General features: G+C 41.3%; 1 protein-coding gene across 1 annotated transcript in view; it reads right to left on the bottom strand.

Moving 5' to 3' along the window:
• The window catches only part of TRIT1 (tRNA isopentenyltransferase 1), a 44,955-nt gene extending 27,430 nt beyond the window's left edge, over window positions 1-17,525 (bottom strand). The window contains exon 1 of the mRNA XM_061412415.1: window positions 17,314-17,525. Coding sequence (XP_061268399.1) covers window positions 17,314-17,487 — 174 coding nt within the window. The 5' untranslated portion in view covers window positions 17,488-17,525. The remainder of the gene's footprint in view (window positions 1-17,313) is intronic.
• Window positions 17,526-17,758: the final 233 nt, after the last annotated feature.

The raw sequence follows: 17,758 nt of genomic DNA, 5'->3' as shown, positions 1-17,758 counted from the left end.
CCAGGCCCCTCCGTCCATGGGATTTTCCAGGCAAGAGTACTGGAGTGGGTTGCCATTGCCTTCTCTATGTTGCTAATCTCTGCTCCCCACAAACCAGCTTTGTGAATTTGGAAAGTCAGTTTTTATTCCTGGAACCTCAAGTTCCTCACATCTAGCAACGCTTCTAGTTCTAATAGCCCAAGTTTCAAGAAAAGTTTTGGCACAGAGGGTGAAAGGAAAACAAAAGTTTTTTAAGATGTTGACACTCAATAGAAAGGGGATTTTCTTTTTTAATTAAAGTAATTTGAATTTGGTTATTCAGCTGAAGAGATGTTGAAGAGTAGACAAAAGGTCAGTCTCTTGGCTAACTTTTCTTTCTTAATAAAATGATAACTTTTAAAATAACTTACACTTTACTAGATTAGAAACAATGAATTAGCTGCAGAACATCACGGCAGGCAACTACTTCTTTTAGCTTTGTTTAGCAGAGATCCAACTGCAGACATGCTGAATAAATCAGACAGATTAAGATGCCTCGAAAGTGGGAGAACCAGTACCTTGACATGTTTAGTCAGTCTGGTAATAGAAGTGGTTTGAAATTTATAGTGCCACGGATGGCTTTTACTTTCCTATAGAGATCTCTCTTCAAAGAAAAAGGGACTAGAATCACCATGATTATCAAATTAAAAGTGCACACATAATATGTATGTGATGTATTCTTTCAGCAAATCTATCTTTGTTGTTGTTGTTGTTGTTGTTGTTGTTATTCAGTCACTAAGTCGTGTCTGAATCTTTGAGACCCCATGAACTGCAACACGCCAGGCTTCCCTGTCCTTCACTATCTCCCAGAGCTTGCTCAAACTCATGTCCATTGAATCAGTGATGCCATCCAACCATCTCATCCTCTGCTGCCCCCTTTCTCCTTTTGCCCTCAATCTTTCCCAGCATAAGGTTCTTTTCCAATGAGTCGGCTCTTTGCATCACATGGCCAAAGTATTGAAGCTTCAGCTTCAGCATCAGTCCTTCCAATGAATATTCAGGCCTGATTTCCTTCAGGATTGACTGGTTTGATCTCCTTGCAGTCCAAGGGCCTCTCAAGAGTCTTTTCCAACACCACAGTTCAAAAGGACCAATTCTTTGGTGCTCAGCCTTCTTTATGGTCTAATTCTCACATCCATACATGACTACTAGAAAAACCATAGCTCTGACTATATAGACCTTTGTCGGCAAAGTGCTATCTCTGCTTTTTAATACAATGTCTAATCAATCTTACTTGGTGGCAACAAGCATCTGAAACATTTTGACATCTAATAAGTACAGAGAGATCAGAACAGAGAATGCAAAATTAGCACATATTTTAAGTGAAAATATGAGAAATTTTGCAATGCAGAGCCTTTGCAGTGGGTGCTTAGAAGTCCACCTGCAAACACTGATGAAGCATGGATATAAGGAAATTCAGACATAACATAACCAGTCTAATCACCTGAACTTTTATACTGAGAATACGAGGCTCAGAGAGCAACCCTGGCCACATAACTGACAGCAGGGGAGGTAGGACTAAAGCAGGGTGCTTTGCCTATAACCCAAGCAGTTTCTGCTGCCTTTTGCGGGGGGGGGGGGGGGGGCGGTGGCGGAGCGGACCATGACACATGGCATGCACGATCTTAGTTCCTCAACCAGAGATCAAACTGCAGCGGAAGCACAGTCTTAAGCACCAGACTGCCAGGGAAGTCCCCTCTGCTGCCTCTTATCAGTAGACTTTTTATCCTCATTTGACCCTAGTCTGTTTGCTTGCCTGAAGTAATGAATTTCTACTGAGGTGAAATTAAATTTGAGAAGCTGAGGAGAAAACAGTTACCATACACTGAACCCCTTCAAAGTTTTCAAGAGGAAACATGATAGGGCCTCCCTGGGAGTCCAGCGGTTGGAATCCACCTAGCAATGCAGGGAACACCTGTTCGATCCCTGATCCGGGAAGATGAGCCACACGCTGTGGAGCAGCTAAGCCCGTGCACCAAAACCACCGAGCCCGAGTTCTAGAGCCTGCGTGCCGCAACCACTGAAGACCGCACACCTCAAGCCCGTGCTCCGCAACAAGAGAAGCCGCTCCAAAGAGAAGCCTGCGCACCGCAACCAGAGAGAGCAGTGCCACTCACCGCAACTGGAGGAGGCAACAAAGACCCAGCACAGCCCAAAGTAAAGAAAGAAAGAGTAAGTGTGACAGAAAGCTAGAAATAGACACACAGACAATGCCATATGAATATAGTGCTAAGACAGAAACAAAAGGGCTGGTTTAAGAGAAGAAAACAGAGTTAATGATAAAGCTTCTATTCTGTGGTCATCTTTACAGCCTCAAGTTTGGCCCACTCTTGACGGCTTCACTGATACTTCTTCTAAGGATGGAGAATAATAGCTGAGGTGCTCCATTATTTGGAGGTGTATGTCTAAGGCAGGGAGATGAGCGTAGCACACTGGATCCAGAAAATCCAGGTTCAAACCTGGCTCTACCACCCAGTGGTAGCCTTCATGTGGCAGGTTTAGTCTCTAATTTCTCTTTGCCTCAAGTTTGCCTCTGTAAAATGGGGATAAAAACAGCACCTACACTCCTTGCTGGGTTATTCTGAGGAATAGAGTTAATACATGCAAAGTGTTTAGAACTGTGCCAGACAGATGGTAAGCAGCACACACAATACTCGGTATCTATATTTTCCTTGGCTTTTTGTGGTGAGATCCCTGACTAGGGTTTGAAAGAACAGAACTGCAGAGCACCAGAGCTGAAAGGGGTTTCAGACACTGTGACAAATAGATACTGTATGGCCCACAAAGCATAAAATATTTACTATCTGGACTTAAACAGTTTGCCGATCCCTGATCTGATCCGATCAGTTTCCCCTCCCTAACACAGCCAAGAGGAAATTAAAGCCTAGAGAGCAGTAGGAACTTTCCAAGGTTATATATACAGTGGTTAGTGACAAAGCTGGGACTAAAACCCAGTTTTCCCAGTAAATAAAACTGCCTACCAGGCTAAATGGGCTTCCCTGATGACTCAGTGGTAAAGAATCTGCCTGCCAACAATGCAGGAGACTGGGGTTCAATCTCTGGTCTGGGAGGATCCCCTGGAAAAGGAAATGGCAACCCACTTCAGTATTCTTGCCTGGGAAATCCCAAGGAAAGAGGAATCTGGCAGGCTACATTCCATGGGGTCACAAAGAGTCACACACGACTTAGCAACTGAACAACAACAACCAGGGTAAAATAAATGAGCCAATGAAGACCTCAGAGTAAAAACCAGGACTGTAAGTCAGGAGAGAATACTGGCTCCTGAAAAGTTAGGCAATCACGTAATCTGAATCAACAGTATTTACTGACTACCATAAGCCCATGCATCAGCATTTTTTTAATGCTCTCTGGGTGATTTCAAAGAACAGCTGAAGGTGACAACCACTGTTCCAAGTATTGTGCTAGGCAGCAAGATGTGGAAAAAAGAGAGAGAGAAAGGAAAGTAGCTAACCAAAGGTATGCAGACCTAAGTAAGCCTGGACAATGCAGGATCATCTACATGAGACTCCAAGACGAGAGTAACAGGCAGAGTGAAGGCAAGGAGGCCCTGGATGTATTTTCATTTACACTAGAGAATCAACATCTTTTATTTACATCTGTAAATTCCAACAGCTCAATGGATTATCAACTTCAGTCATGAACTCTTTCTAAAAGAATGTTAAAGCTCACTTGTACTCCTAAAAAGTGTACAAGAATATACAAATTAAAAGCCTTCATATACAAAAAAAATCATAAAAGTCAAAAGACAAATGACCAACTGAAAAAATATTTTCAATTCATGAGACTGAACAAATCAATAAACACAAAAATGAAAACCGCTATATAGAAGTAAGCACAAGAGATATTGAACAGGAAATTCAAAAAAGAAACAGACAAATGGGCAAGGCACCCTTGAAAAGACAATTTATCTCAAAATGAAATTTAAATAAAACCTATTTGTTGTCCACCAGACTGACAACCATGAAAAAGGTGGATAACACAGAACTGCAAGGGTTAGGGGAAACAGACATACCACAGGTAAACTTTACTGAAAGCAGTCTGGCAATGTGTGTATACTCACGGCTGATTTACGTTGTGTGTGGCAAAAATGGCAAAAGCCAACACAATACTGTAAAGCAATTATGCTCCAATTAAAAATTTTTAAAAACTGATAACAAGAGAAAAAAATGTAATGTGTGCAACTCAAACAAAAAACAACAGACCCAATTTAAAAATGAGCAAAGGACCTGAACAGACATTTCTCCAAAGACGATACATGAATAGCCTACGAACACACGAAAAGATGTCCAACAGTCACTAGGGAAGTGGAAACCCAAACCACAGTGAGATACTACTTTTCGATCCACTAGGGTGGCCACCATCTTTTTTAAGGTCAGTGTTGGAGAAGACGTGGAGAAACTGCTGCCTTCATACATTGATAGTGGGAATGCAAAATGATATAGCCACTGTGTAAAACAGTTTGGCAATTCCTCAAAAAGCTACAGAATTACCACATAACCCAGCAATTGTACTCCAATCCTAGGTATATTCCCAAATAATTTAAAACAGATACTCAAATAACATGTAAACCTATGTTCACAGCAGCACTATTCACAAGAGCCTCAAGGTGCTAAAGTCCATCAGTAGACGGATAAACTGTGATCTATCCATACACTGGGATATCTATTCAACCATAAAAAGAAATGAAGCACCAACACATGCTACAATCAGTGTAAGTGAAAGCAGTCAGACAGGGTCATGTGTTATATATCCCATTTATACAAAATATCCAAAACAGGTAAAATCTATCTGCTCCTAGATAAAATCCATCTGTTCCTAGATACAATCTATCTGGGAACTAAAAGCAGACTGGTGGCTCCCCGGTGCTGGGGGAAAGGGAAACTCAAAAGTAATGACTTAATGGTTATGGGGTTTTCTTTCAGGGTGATGGAAATGTTTCAGAACTAGATAGAGGTACACTGTGAATGTATTAAGTGCCAATAAATTATTATTATTTTTTTTTTGGCTGCACCTCAAGGCATGCAGGACCTTAGTTCCCCAACCTGGGATCAAACCAGTGTCCTCTGCAGTGGAAGTGTGGTGTCTTAACCACTGGACCACCAGGAAAAGTCCCTGAATTTTTCATTTTAAAATAGTTAATATTACATTAATTTAACCTCAATAAGAAAAATTTAAGTACCTCCTCTAATAAAGCTCTTAGAAAACTGGAAGAAAGTAACATGTGCACCCACCCTCCCATCTGGCAATCCCGTTCCAGAAATTTACCCTGAGAGAGAATTACACAAATAGGAAGAGATGTGTGTGCAAAGATGTTCGTCTCAGCATCATTTATTAAGCAAAAAACACAAACAAACCCAAAATTAAACTTATTAAATGTCCTTCAGAAGAAACATGGTTAAGTAAATTATGATACACCTATGAAATGGAATACTACACAGAGATCAAAAACAATAATGTAGAAAGTAGTACAGCTTACATTATCTAATCTCACGACCTATTATAAAGGTACAGTAACTAAAGACAAAGTGATACTGGCAAAAGAATAGACAAACAGATCAATGGAACAGAACAGAGGCCCCAGAAGTAGACTCACAAAAACAGTCAACTGGTCTTTGACAAAGGTGCAAAGGCAATTCAACGGAGAAAGAATCGTCTTTCAATACCAGATCTGGTTCAACTGGACACCCATACATATCTCAGAACCCTATATAAAATTCAAAGTAAATCACAGGTCTAAATGTAAAATGAAAAGCTATAAAACTCACGTGTGTTTGTGTGTGTATATATATATATGTGTGTGTGTGTGTTGTATACATAAACTTCTTTTTTAAAGAATAGGAGAAAAATTAGCATGTCTATGAGTTGGCAATGCGTTAGTGTTTTGTTTTTTTGTCTTGCTTTTTTTTCTTTTTGGTCGGGTCCCCTGCTTATGTGATCTCAGTTCACAGACCAGGGACTGAACCTGGAGCCATGGCAGTGAAAGCACCAAGTCCTAACCACTGAATTGCCAAGAACTCCCTGCAGTGAGTTTTTAATATATGACACCAAAGACACAATCCACAGAAGAAAAAACAGATGCACTAGACTTAATGAAGATGTAAAACTGTTCTGTGAAAGACACTGAAAAGAATTTAAAAATAAGATACAGACTAGAAGAAAATATTTGCAAATACCATTCTATATAAAGGATTTGTACTCAAAATACATTTTTTAAAAACCTCCTAAAATTCAACAATAAGACAGCCCCTCCCAAAAAGAGATCAGACAGATATTTCACCAAAGATATACGGAGAGAGCAAATAAACATGAAAAGATGTTCAACATCATTAACCTTTAGGGGAATTTGAATTAACCACAATGAGATTCCAGTACACGCCTCTTGGAACTGTTAAAATTAAAAGCGACAACAACAATACCAAATGCCGAAAGAATGCAAAGAAACAAAAATTTTCATTCACTGCTGGTAGAAATACAAAATGGTAGTCATTTTGAAAAACAGTTAGTAGTTTCCTAAACTATTTTAGGAAACTATTTTCTTAGTTAACCAGTCCTGTAAAGTTAAATCATTACCTATGTTTATAATAGCTTTCTCTAAACTGGAAATTCAGATGGCGTTTCATAGATGAAAGGACACATAATGTACAATGGAATAATACTGAACAATAAAGAGAAACAGACTCATGTAACTACACGGAAGAATTTTAAACGTATTTTGCTAAGTGAAAAAAGTCAGACCATGGACTTCCCTGGTGGGCCAGTGGTTAAGACTCTACACTTCCACTGCAGAGGGCCTGGGTTTGACCCCTGTTTGGGAAACTGAGATCCCACATGCTACCACATGGCCAAAAAAAAAAAAAAGGTCAGACCCCAAAGGTTGAGTACTGTATGACTCCACATATATGACCTTCTAGAAAGGCAAAACACAGGTGGAAAACAGATCAGTGGCTGCCAAAAATCGGTGTAGGTAGAGGAGGTAACCACAAAGAGGACACACAGGCCATTTTTAGTGAACAAAGCGGCTCAGCATATCTGATGGCAGACACCCGACTCTCTCCATTTGCAAAACCCAAAGAACTGCACACAAAAATGAATGTACTCTACCATATGCAAACTTAAAAATAATACTAACCAGAATGACTGAGGAACCAGGACAGAGTGCAGTCTGCAATAAATGAATCTAATTATATTACAGATGTATCACATAATCTCACTGAAGGGGGAGGAGGGGAGTTGACCTAAATAACTTTGAAAAACAATGTTATGGCTAGATACTATATGGCTAAAACGGCAAAATGAACTATACACACACATTATACTCTAGTTGGTAAATTTGTTTCTCACAGGATTAACTAAACTATTTTACAGGTTGTACAAAAAAATAAAATATTTGTAAACAAGGAGAGCCAGGTTTATTACTCTGAGGAAGAAGTCACAAATAACAAGAAGGAAAGATCAGAATAAAACCTGTGGTGGAAAAGAGTCAGAGATATCAGTATAAACTCAAGTTTATTTTAACATCTACATAGATAGATACAGAAATAAACATAGATATTTGGGTATGCATGAATTAGTGTATGTACATATGTTGCCTAGCTTTTCCCACTGAAGGGACTAGAAGCAATGATATCCTAGTAGCAACAAGCACAATTAGCACCCAGTACTTTGTATCTGAATACCACTCACCAGTAAAAGGAACCAAGGCTCCTCGGAAAAATGGCTGATTCTAGAACTGAAACAGGACAAACGTAAGATGAAAGCATCTTGCAGTGCCAGAAAGTAAGAAAGTGCTAAACAAACAAATACAGGCCATGCCAAAGGATGCTAGCATCAACATGAAAGAGCACCCAATAATCAAAGCTGAAACAGTCTGAACAGTAAAATAAATAACTCAGTACAGGATTATGGCAGAAAGCAAAGAGGAACTAAAGAACCTGTTGACGAAGGTGAAAGAAGAGAGTGAAAAAGCTGGCTTAAAACCCAACATTCAAAAAACACAGATCATGGCATCCAGTCCCATCACTTCATGGCAAATAAATGTGAAAACAACGGAAAGTGACAGACTTTATTTTAAGGGGCTCCAAAATCACTGCAGATGGTGACTGCAGCCATGAGATTAAAAGATGCTTGCTCCTTGGCAGAAAAGCTATGACCAACCTAGACAGCATATTAAAAAGCAGAGACATTACTTACCAACAAAGGTCCATATAGTCAAAGCTATGGTTTTTACAAGTCATGTATGGATGTGAGAGTTGGACCATAAAGAAGGCTGAGCACTGAAGAATTGATGCTTTTGAACTGTGGTGTTGAAGAAGACTCTTAGGAGTCCTTTGGACTGCAAGGAGATCCAACCAGTCCATCCTGAAGGAAATCAAGCCTGAACATTCACTGATAGGACTAATGCTGAACCTGAAGCCCCAGTACTTTGGCCATGTGATGCGAAGAGCCGACTCATTAGAAAAGACCCTGATGCTGGGAAAGACTGAAGGCAGGAGGAGAAGGGGATTATAGAGGAGAAGGTTGGATGGCATCACTGACTCAATGGACATGAGTTTGAGCAAGCTCCGGAAGATGGTGATGGACAGGGAAGCTTGGTGTGCTCCAGTCCATGGGATCGCAAAGAGTTGGACATGGGCTATCTTTGACATCCCTGTGTAAATCTATAGTTACTTCAAAATTTAAAAGCTAACAATAATGTAGAACAGGGTTTCTCAACCTCAGTACACTATATTGACATTTGGGGCCAGGTAAACCCTTTTTGGGAGGAGCTGTTTTAAGTATGGTAGGATGTTCTACAGCATTCCTGGCTTCTGCCCACTAGATGCCAGGAACCCACCTTTTCATTTGTTATAACCGAAAATGTCTCCAGAGATTGTCAAGTGTCCCCTGGGGTAGGGGTGGGAGGGTAAATTTCCCCAGATTGAGACCACTGATACAAAGTTATATACATTAACACATAAAGAAAACTGTAACACATTGTTAAGGGTGGGGGGGGGGTGGGCAAAATACAGAGCAGCATGAAATGTATGAGTCAACTTATATTAAAAAGAATCACATGAATGAACCTGAGGTTAGGCTAAGTGAAATAAGCAAGTCACAAAAAAGACAAATATCATATGATTCCACTTATATAAGTTATGTAACAGTAGTCATCAATAACCTCAGATATGCAGATGACACCACCCTTATGGCAGAAAGTGAAGAGGAACTCAAAAGCCTCTTGATGAAAGTGAAAGAGGAGAGTGAAAAAGTTGGCTTAAAGCTCAACATTCAGAAAACAAAGATCATGGCACCTGGTCCAGTCACTTCATGGGAAATAGATGGGGAACAGTGGAAACAGTGTCAGACTTCATTTTTCTGGGCTCCAAAATCACTGCAGATGGTGACTGCAGCCATGAAACTAAAAGACGCTTACTCCTTGGAAGAAAAGTTATGACCAACCTAGATAGCATGTTCAAAAGCAGAGACGTTACTTTGCCAACAAAGGTCCGTCTAGTCAAGGCTATGGTTTTTCCAGTGGTCATGTATGGATGTGAGAGTTGGACTGTGAAGAAAGCTGAGCACCGAAGAATTGATGCTTTTGAACTGTGGTGTTGGAGAAGACTCTTGAGAGTCCCTTGGACTGCAAGGAGACCCAACCAGTCCATCCCAAAGGAGATCAGTCCTGGGTGTTCACTGGAGGAATGATGCTGAAGCTGAAACTCCAATACTTTGGCCACCTCATACGAAGAGTTGACTCACTGGAAAAGACTCTGATGCTGGGAGGGATTGGGGGCAGGAGGAGAAGGGGAGGATAGAGGATGAGATGGCTGGATGGCATCACCAACTCGATGGACGTGAGTTTGAGTGAACTCCAGGAGATGGTGATGGACAGGGAGGCCTTGGCGTGCTGCGGTTCATGGGGTCGCAAAGAGTCGGACACGACTGAGCGACTGAACTGAACAGTAGTTCAGGATGGTGGTTGCCAAGGCTGGGAGGATTTACTTAATGAGTACAGAGTTTTAGATTTTTTTTAATTTGAAATATCTAATTTTCTTTATTTTTTAATCATTGTTTTTTATTGAAGTATAGTTGATTTACAATGTTGCGTTTATTTATGATGTATAGCAAAGGGTTTCAGTTATATATATACACACATTCTTTTTTTATATTCTTTTCCATTATGGTTTATAATCAGATATTGAATATAGTTCTCTGTGCTATATAGCAGGGCCTTGTTTATAGTTTCAGTTTTGCAAGATGAAAAGAGTTATGGAAATGGAGAGTGGGTATACAACACCATGAATGCACTTAACACCACAGAATTGTATAGTTAAAAATGGTTAAGATGATAAATTTTGTTACATGTATTTTATAATTTTTGTAAATTGGAAAAAACACATATACATACGTGTATGAACACACAAACAAAAGGTCTAGAAGGATGTGCACCAAAATGTCGAAATGGTTTATCTTTGGACACTAAGATTATGGTGATATTTCCTTGGAACTTTTGTATATTATTTGGATTTTTTTAAACAAGCATGTTTTGTTTTTTCCAAACACAAAAAGGCTTTGTTCTCCATCTTTTTTCCTTACAATGCTTCCAGTTCAGTAACCAAAACCCTATTGGTTCTGTCTCCAAAACATCAAAATGATGAACCCTTTTCCCAGCCACAAGTCAACTCCAGCCCCTCTCACCCAGGCTAATGTAACAGAATCCTAAACTGTTTATCCCTCTCTAACCCATTCTCCACCCAGCCTTAGAGTTACCTTCTGAAATATTTCCTATCATTCCCACGTTTAAAACCCCAAACCCCCTGGCATGCCTCTCAAGGGCCTCAGGGTCTATATTTTTAGTTTCACCTCTGACTACTATCCTTCCAGTGTCTATGCCAATGACAGTTGCTGGCCATGCCTTGGAAACATACCAGGCATTTTCACCCTTCCTTTACTTTGCTCATGCTGTTCTTTCATCAGGAATATTCTTTTTCCTTCTCTGCCTGCTAAAATGTATACAGTGGTATATGGGAAAAGAATGGGCTGAAGATGAATGGATAAACAAATAGGAAGAGATGGAGAAAAAAGCACAGAATAGCACCGACGTGAGGGTTCAAGAAGTAATTTTTAGGGGTGAGATAACAATAGTGTCTACCACCTAAGGCTGCGGTGAGCATATTAAATGAGATAATACAAGACAAACTTTTAAAACACTGCATGACATATATTTTTTTATTGTTATCATTTTCGGTATAATTATTATTCACAGCACAGTGGTAAGAGCTTGAACTCTGGCTGCTATGAGGAAGGAGCAGTGGCGAAGTTCCAGCTCAGAAGCTCTGGGTAAACTGAAAAAGGGAACCTGGTCTGATTCAAATTCTCTAAAGAACCCAACAAACTACATAAGAAACCACAACCAATTCGGTTAAGCCGTACTAGAGCACATACAGAGCGCACAGGTGAGTTCTTGTGTACCCCAAATAACTGACACCCCCATATAAATACTCCTTCGTGAAGTAAGGTGTTTCAGCACCCAGCCCCCAGCACTGAAACATCAGAGCAGCACCTCATCCTCACAAATCTGAAACTGCAACCCACATGTGCTGTCTTATGTCTTCCCATTTAGCCGGTAGCCACTTCTCTTTCCTTATATAACACGGCAGATTTAACTCTAAAGTTCTTCCCACAGCTGCAAAAAAAACTAAATATATGTGTACAGCCCACCCATGCTTAATAAGGTAGCCAAAGGAAAACCAAATTCATTCACAATGGAGGTGAACCCAGGGACCTAGAAATGAATATATATATATATATATATACACACATACATACATATACACACACACACATTTTTTTTAGATGATATATTTTTTAAATACCCAAAATTTTGGGTATTTCCTCTGGTCCACTCTCATGCTTAGTCCTTTAAAAGACTGCCTCTGTCAGTTGTGGCAAGGGGACTCTGGACAGCCCTCATTCCTCTCGGTTAACAGGTTTTTGTAGCTTTCATTTTCATGTCCTAGTAAGCCACTGTAACCCACTATCCCATCTCTTCTTTCATATCCCTCCCCCATGAAAGCCAGATCTCCCTTGAGCACTATCAGACAAGCAGTCCTTTGGTTTAAAAAAAAAAAAAAAAAACACTGCTCCTAAATTATGTCCCAAAGCAGACAAAGAACGCAGAAGTCCACGTTTATTAGATGACACATAGCCTGCTTACTAGTCAGACTGCCAAAAATAACTGCTTCTCCTCTTGGAGGTTTAGGCAAACACGAGGGAACTGTGCTCCTATGTACGACTACTGCTTCTCCACAGAACTTGAAGAACTAATAAGGCATTAGAGATACTTCCTCTCTATAAACCCAAATAGAACACTTTGTTTATTTTCTCTTGGCATATAGTTGGCAGTCTGTATTTCCAGGCAGCCACTGTACATCTTTTGGCAAGTGCCTTCAAATTTCTCAGTACAATGTTTCATCCAGTCACTAAAGGCGAAGCATTGTACCTTAAATTTACATGCCAAGAAAAAGACTGAAAAAAAGACCTTCAGTATCATCTTCCTGCAATATATCAGACACTACACGAGTTAGAAGATCCAGATCCAATTCCCAGGTGTGCAAGTGTCTTGTAGTGTGATCTCTAGTCTGCTCTTTAATCTTTCTGCAACTCAGCGTTTCCATCCTGGAAAACAGGGATTGTATTACCTGTCCTTTGAATTCAGACTTTTACTGCTAGCTGAGAATATGTATGCTTCTACAATTTGTGAAACTGGAGTTCGGAAAACTCAGAAAATTAAGCACAAAGGTTGTTTTTCACTTTTGTCAGACCTACCATGAAAAGTCCACAGTTGAGCCCAGAAGTCCCTAAGCAAGTGATTCCTCCGAGAGTTAGTTCTGACTTCCTACTCAACAAACCACTGACGCAAGAATGAGAGGCGAGAGGCAAGGCAGGGCCTCAGGTGTTATCTGGCTATAAAAGCAAGTCATTATCTACCACATTCTGTAACAATATTATCACCCTAGACACAGGACCCTTAACACCCCGTGGTTTTATCTCAAAGAAGCTACCTCAATACTTAAAGCACTTACTTTAAGTGTAAACTTAAAGTGTAAACTTAAAGTGTAAACTTAAAGTGTAAACTTCTTCAATGTTTACAAAAACAAGTACTTTCCTTGGATGAAAACTGCCCTGCTGGGATTGCCTTGGGGATGACCCAACAATTAAGGTAGGACAAAAGGAGATACAAGAAGTATGAGGCGCAAGACAATTTAAGATTTAAGACAGTGTTTTACAATCCTTTCTGAGTTACTGGTATACTTCTGAGATTATTAAAATTCAAATGCTGGTTTAAAAAGGTCAATCTGGAAACTTGCAAAAACTTTCTAATTGTCGCACTTTCCACTTGGTCACCCTTCAGTCTCTGTGGCTCTTGTAACAAGTAAGTTTACTGCTCGTTCTAGGCTCTCTACAAGCCCTTCGTTTCTCCTCTGTTCCAGTAAACATTCTCTGCCTTTGGTATCATCAAATTATTCACATTAAATTATGTCTCAGCTGCAGTAAGTTTTAGCCCCCTGAGCAATGCATCACGTGGCCACCACTTAGTTCAACACTCAACTTGAGGTATCATGATGAACTCACACTACAATTCACAATATGAATCCTAAAATACATTTTGTATCTTGACCAAAATGTAACATATTCCTGTGAAGGATGCTGCTGCTGCTGCCAAGTCACTTCAGTCGTGTCTGACTCTGCGACCCCATGGACTGCAGCCCACCAGGCTCCCCCATCCATGGGATTTTCCACGCAGGAGTACTGGAGTGGGGTGCCATCGCCTTCTCCGTGTGAAGGATGAGTGTCATACAAGTTAAGAAGTACTCTCTAATGACTGACTCCCACAGCTCCTGCCTCATCCAAAAGGGAAGACAGTTTTGCATATAGATAAGGAACTGAGCGTGTTAAGTAGAGACCTATGTCCAACTCTGGGTCTGCTACGCACTGTAAGACCTGTGAAAAGATAATTGTATCTACCTTACAAGGTTACTGTGAGGACAAAAAAGCATATATAGAGGCATTTTATAAAAAGTGCTATACAAATTTAAGTTATGATTCTGCCTGTGGATTTAACTGAAACTGTTCTTTCAAGAAACTGGTTAATAAAAAATAAAATTAGAAAAGAAGCTGGTTAACTCCAACATTAAGAATATCATTCACTGGGACTTTCCTGGTGGCACAGTGGATAAGGATCTGCCTGCCAATGCAGGGGAGACGGGTTCAATCCCTGGTCCAGGAAGATTCCACATGCCTCAGAGCAACTAAGCCCGAGAGCCGCAGCTACCAAGCCCTCGTGCCAGAACTAGACTGTGTGCTCTGGGGGCCGCGAACCACAACTACTGAAACTGCTTGCTGCCACTACCGCAGCCCAAGTGCCTAGAGCCTCTGCTCTGCAACAGGAGAAACCACGGCCATGAGAAGCCGGTGCACCATTACAAAGAGTAGCCCCTTCTCGCTGCACCTAGAGAAAGGCTTCAGGAGGCAATGAAGACCTAGTACAGCTAAAAATAAGTTAACTTTTAAAAAAAAACAGTATCACTTGCTTACAAGTTTGCCAAAAATTTTTTGAGTCAACCTCAAGTCACTGAAAAGCCTTATCTCTTTCTATTGCTTAAAAAGCAAGCAGAGGAAAAAAAAAAAAAAGCAAGCATAGTAGCACTACCCTATCAGGGGCATGGTAAGCAATGGTAGAAATGAAGAACTATGTATACCCACAGTGAATGGGGCAGAGCTACTTTATTTCATTAATTGAAATGAAAAGTAAAACTCAAAGGTCAAAGTTTTCCAACGGGTATGAGAGGAAATGTTATGAATATCCCAGGTATAATTAAAATTAAACACAATCTTCCTTGGTGGCTCAGACTGTAGAATCTGCCTGCAATGCAGGAGATCTGGGTTCAATCCCTGGGTCAGGAAGATGCCCTGGAGAAGCGGATGGCTACTCTCTCCAGCATTCTTGCCTGGAGAATTCCTGGACAGAGCCTGGCGGGCTACAGTTCACGGTGTCACAAAGAATCACGACTGAGCGACTAACTCTTTCATAGCCAGTTCAGAAAGCTCAGTTATCGTCAAAGTGTTTTTCATGCATTAATTAATTCTCATGGCATCCCAAGGATGAAAGAAATTTAATTCTCATATTCTAGTTACTTACAACCACAGGAAGAATCTAAATGGATCAAGATGTGTAATTTTGATAAGACAGGCCAACAAATATTTCATCAAATGTTAAAGATCTACCATATCATCAGCACTGTACAAGACACAAAGTGTCTAACCGATGTGGCCTATTTTACCTTGAGCAAGACCTCCAGCAAGCTCAACCTTGTGGTACACAGATATGAGTAAAGAAACATTTCTGAATAATGGATAACAGCTATTACAGAGCAATCACCAACCCTTATTGCCAGGACCCGCCAACTTACTTCAAAACAGATGTAAAATTAAGATGTTCTATTGAGAACACTTTCCTGACAAGTGTGGTATATGAGGAAGAGGGGGAAACAGGGAGCAACAGTGTGTTGTTTTAAGGAAGATGGTCAGAGAAGGCTTCAATAAGGTGACATCTAAGTAAAGACCTAAACAAAGAGAGTAAAAGACGCACACTTATGGAGGGGAAAAGGTTCCACCAAGCAGAGGAAACCTCTGAGCGTAAGATTAATGTGGATCATACCTGCTGCATTCTCCACACACGTGCTAGACTTTCCCCATGGATGTAAGATCTAAAATTTGTAGTCTCTCTCCTCTCCACCTCCCACTCCCGTACCTTGCAAAGCATCATGAAAATCTCAGTTCAAACATGTATTAATTTGCTTTGTTTCATGTTCAGCTGGACTAAAACTCCTTGAGGACAAGGACTGCAGTTTTGTCTCTCCAAAAGGGCCTTGCAGAAAATAGCACCAACCATATTTTTGGACTTCCCTGGTAGCTCAGATGGTAAAGCGTCTGCCTACGATGCGGGAGACCCGGGTTCGATCCCTGGGTCGGGAAGATCCCCTGGAGAAGGACATGGCACCCACTCCAGTACTCTTGCCTGGAGAATCCCATGGATGGAGGATCCTGGTGGGCTACAGTCCATGGGGTCCTAAAGAGTCGGACACGACTGAGCGACTTCACTTTCACCATATTTTTAGCACTTACTACCTGCCTCCTATTATATTAAGTGTTTTACATATGTAATCTGTTTAACCATTGCAATAATATTGTGTTACTAATTTTATTCTTCCTATTTTACAAAAGAAACAAAGACATGGAGACGTCAAGCTAAGGTTGCATATCTTAGAAAAGGCAAGGCTGGGATTTGAGCTAAAGTCTGTCTCTCAAAGTCAGCAGAAAGTAGAGGTTGCAAACAAATATTTGTTGAATTATCCCAATCACCTGATATGTGCTGATGGTCAGTTCAGTTCAGACGCTCAGTCTGACTCTTTGCAACCCCATGAATCGCAGCAGGCCAGGCCTCCCTGTCCATCACCAACTCCCGGAGTTCACTCAAATTCACGTCCATCGAGTTGTCACCCGAAATGAACTGAGGGTGGAGACCATGCCCTAGAGGTTTATGGGGTACAGTGGGGAGACGGACTGCCCCTCCTTGCTGAGGTTCAGCAGCAGGCATTTCACACTAAGCATCTCATTTAGTCTGTAAAAACTCTTAACTTGTAATTCTTCCATCAGAGATTTGCCCCAAATGTCACCCACCCTCAGTCGAAGCACAAATCACGACCTAATTATTTAGGTCACCTTATTTAGGCCGATGGCAGATTATGGAGGAGAATCCAGGTCTCAAGACTATCCACGGTGATCCATTCCCTCAGTAGACAATCATAGATGGTAAATGATTTATCCTGGTTTCGCTGGAAATTCTAAACAGCAAAAGCTCTGGAATAATTTTCAATCAAAAGGTATGTATTGGACATCTATATGTCAACCTTGTAGGTTCAAATACCATCGCCTCCACATATTCGCTTTGTGACAACGCGGTGGTCGTTTCCACCAGGTGAACTCCCTCATCCGTAAAAGGAAAATAATAGAACCCACACACCAGACAGTAAAGTCGTCAGCAGTAAATGAGATGTTGGCACGGTGTCTCGCGTATGGTGGGCGCCTACTAATTATGGCCCTTCCTCTGCCTCCTCCGCCCCACAAGCTTCGGAGTTCACCCATTTCCACCAAGCGACAAGATATCCACTCGGCCAAAGGCCCGCACGCGGTCTCCGGTTCCCCAGGCCGGGGACAGCCGCACTGTCATACCTGCATAGAGTCAGCGCTGACGATCTCGCCACCGAGCCGCTGGCCGAGCTGTAAAGCCAGGGTGGATTTGCCGGTGCCCGTGGCCCCGAGAATCACTACGAGAGGTAGTGTCCGCTGCAGGCTCTGGAGCCCAGGGCCCACAGACACAGCTCTTGCAGCCGCAGCCGCCGCCATCTTGGAGACGTCTGCGCTTGCGCCGGATCAGCTGTCCCCATGGCAACCGTCAGTGCGCCTGCGCGGCCCTCGGGCTCTAGAGGGAAAGGGCGGAGGGAAGGAGGAGACAAGGGACTAAGGTCCCCAAGCTCAGAAGCTCCTGCTGTGACTGCCATCAACTAGCTAGTGTGAAAACCTCAACTACCTCCTCTCTTAAATGGGAACATATCAGCCGTATCTAAAATAGATATATGCCTATTATTCTTTTTTAAACTAGCACCCACTTCTTTTT

This window comes from Bos javanicus, chromosome 3 (genome assembly GCF_032452875.1).
Source record: "Bos javanicus breed banteng chromosome 3, ARS-OSU_banteng_1.0, whole genome shotgun sequence".
Classification (NCBI taxonomy): Eukaryota; Metazoa; Chordata; class Mammalia; order Artiodactyla; family Bovidae; genus Bos; species Bos javanicus.
The sequence above is the reverse complement of the archived record's forward strand: the minus strand, read 5'-3'. Positions and strand labels throughout refer to the sequence as shown.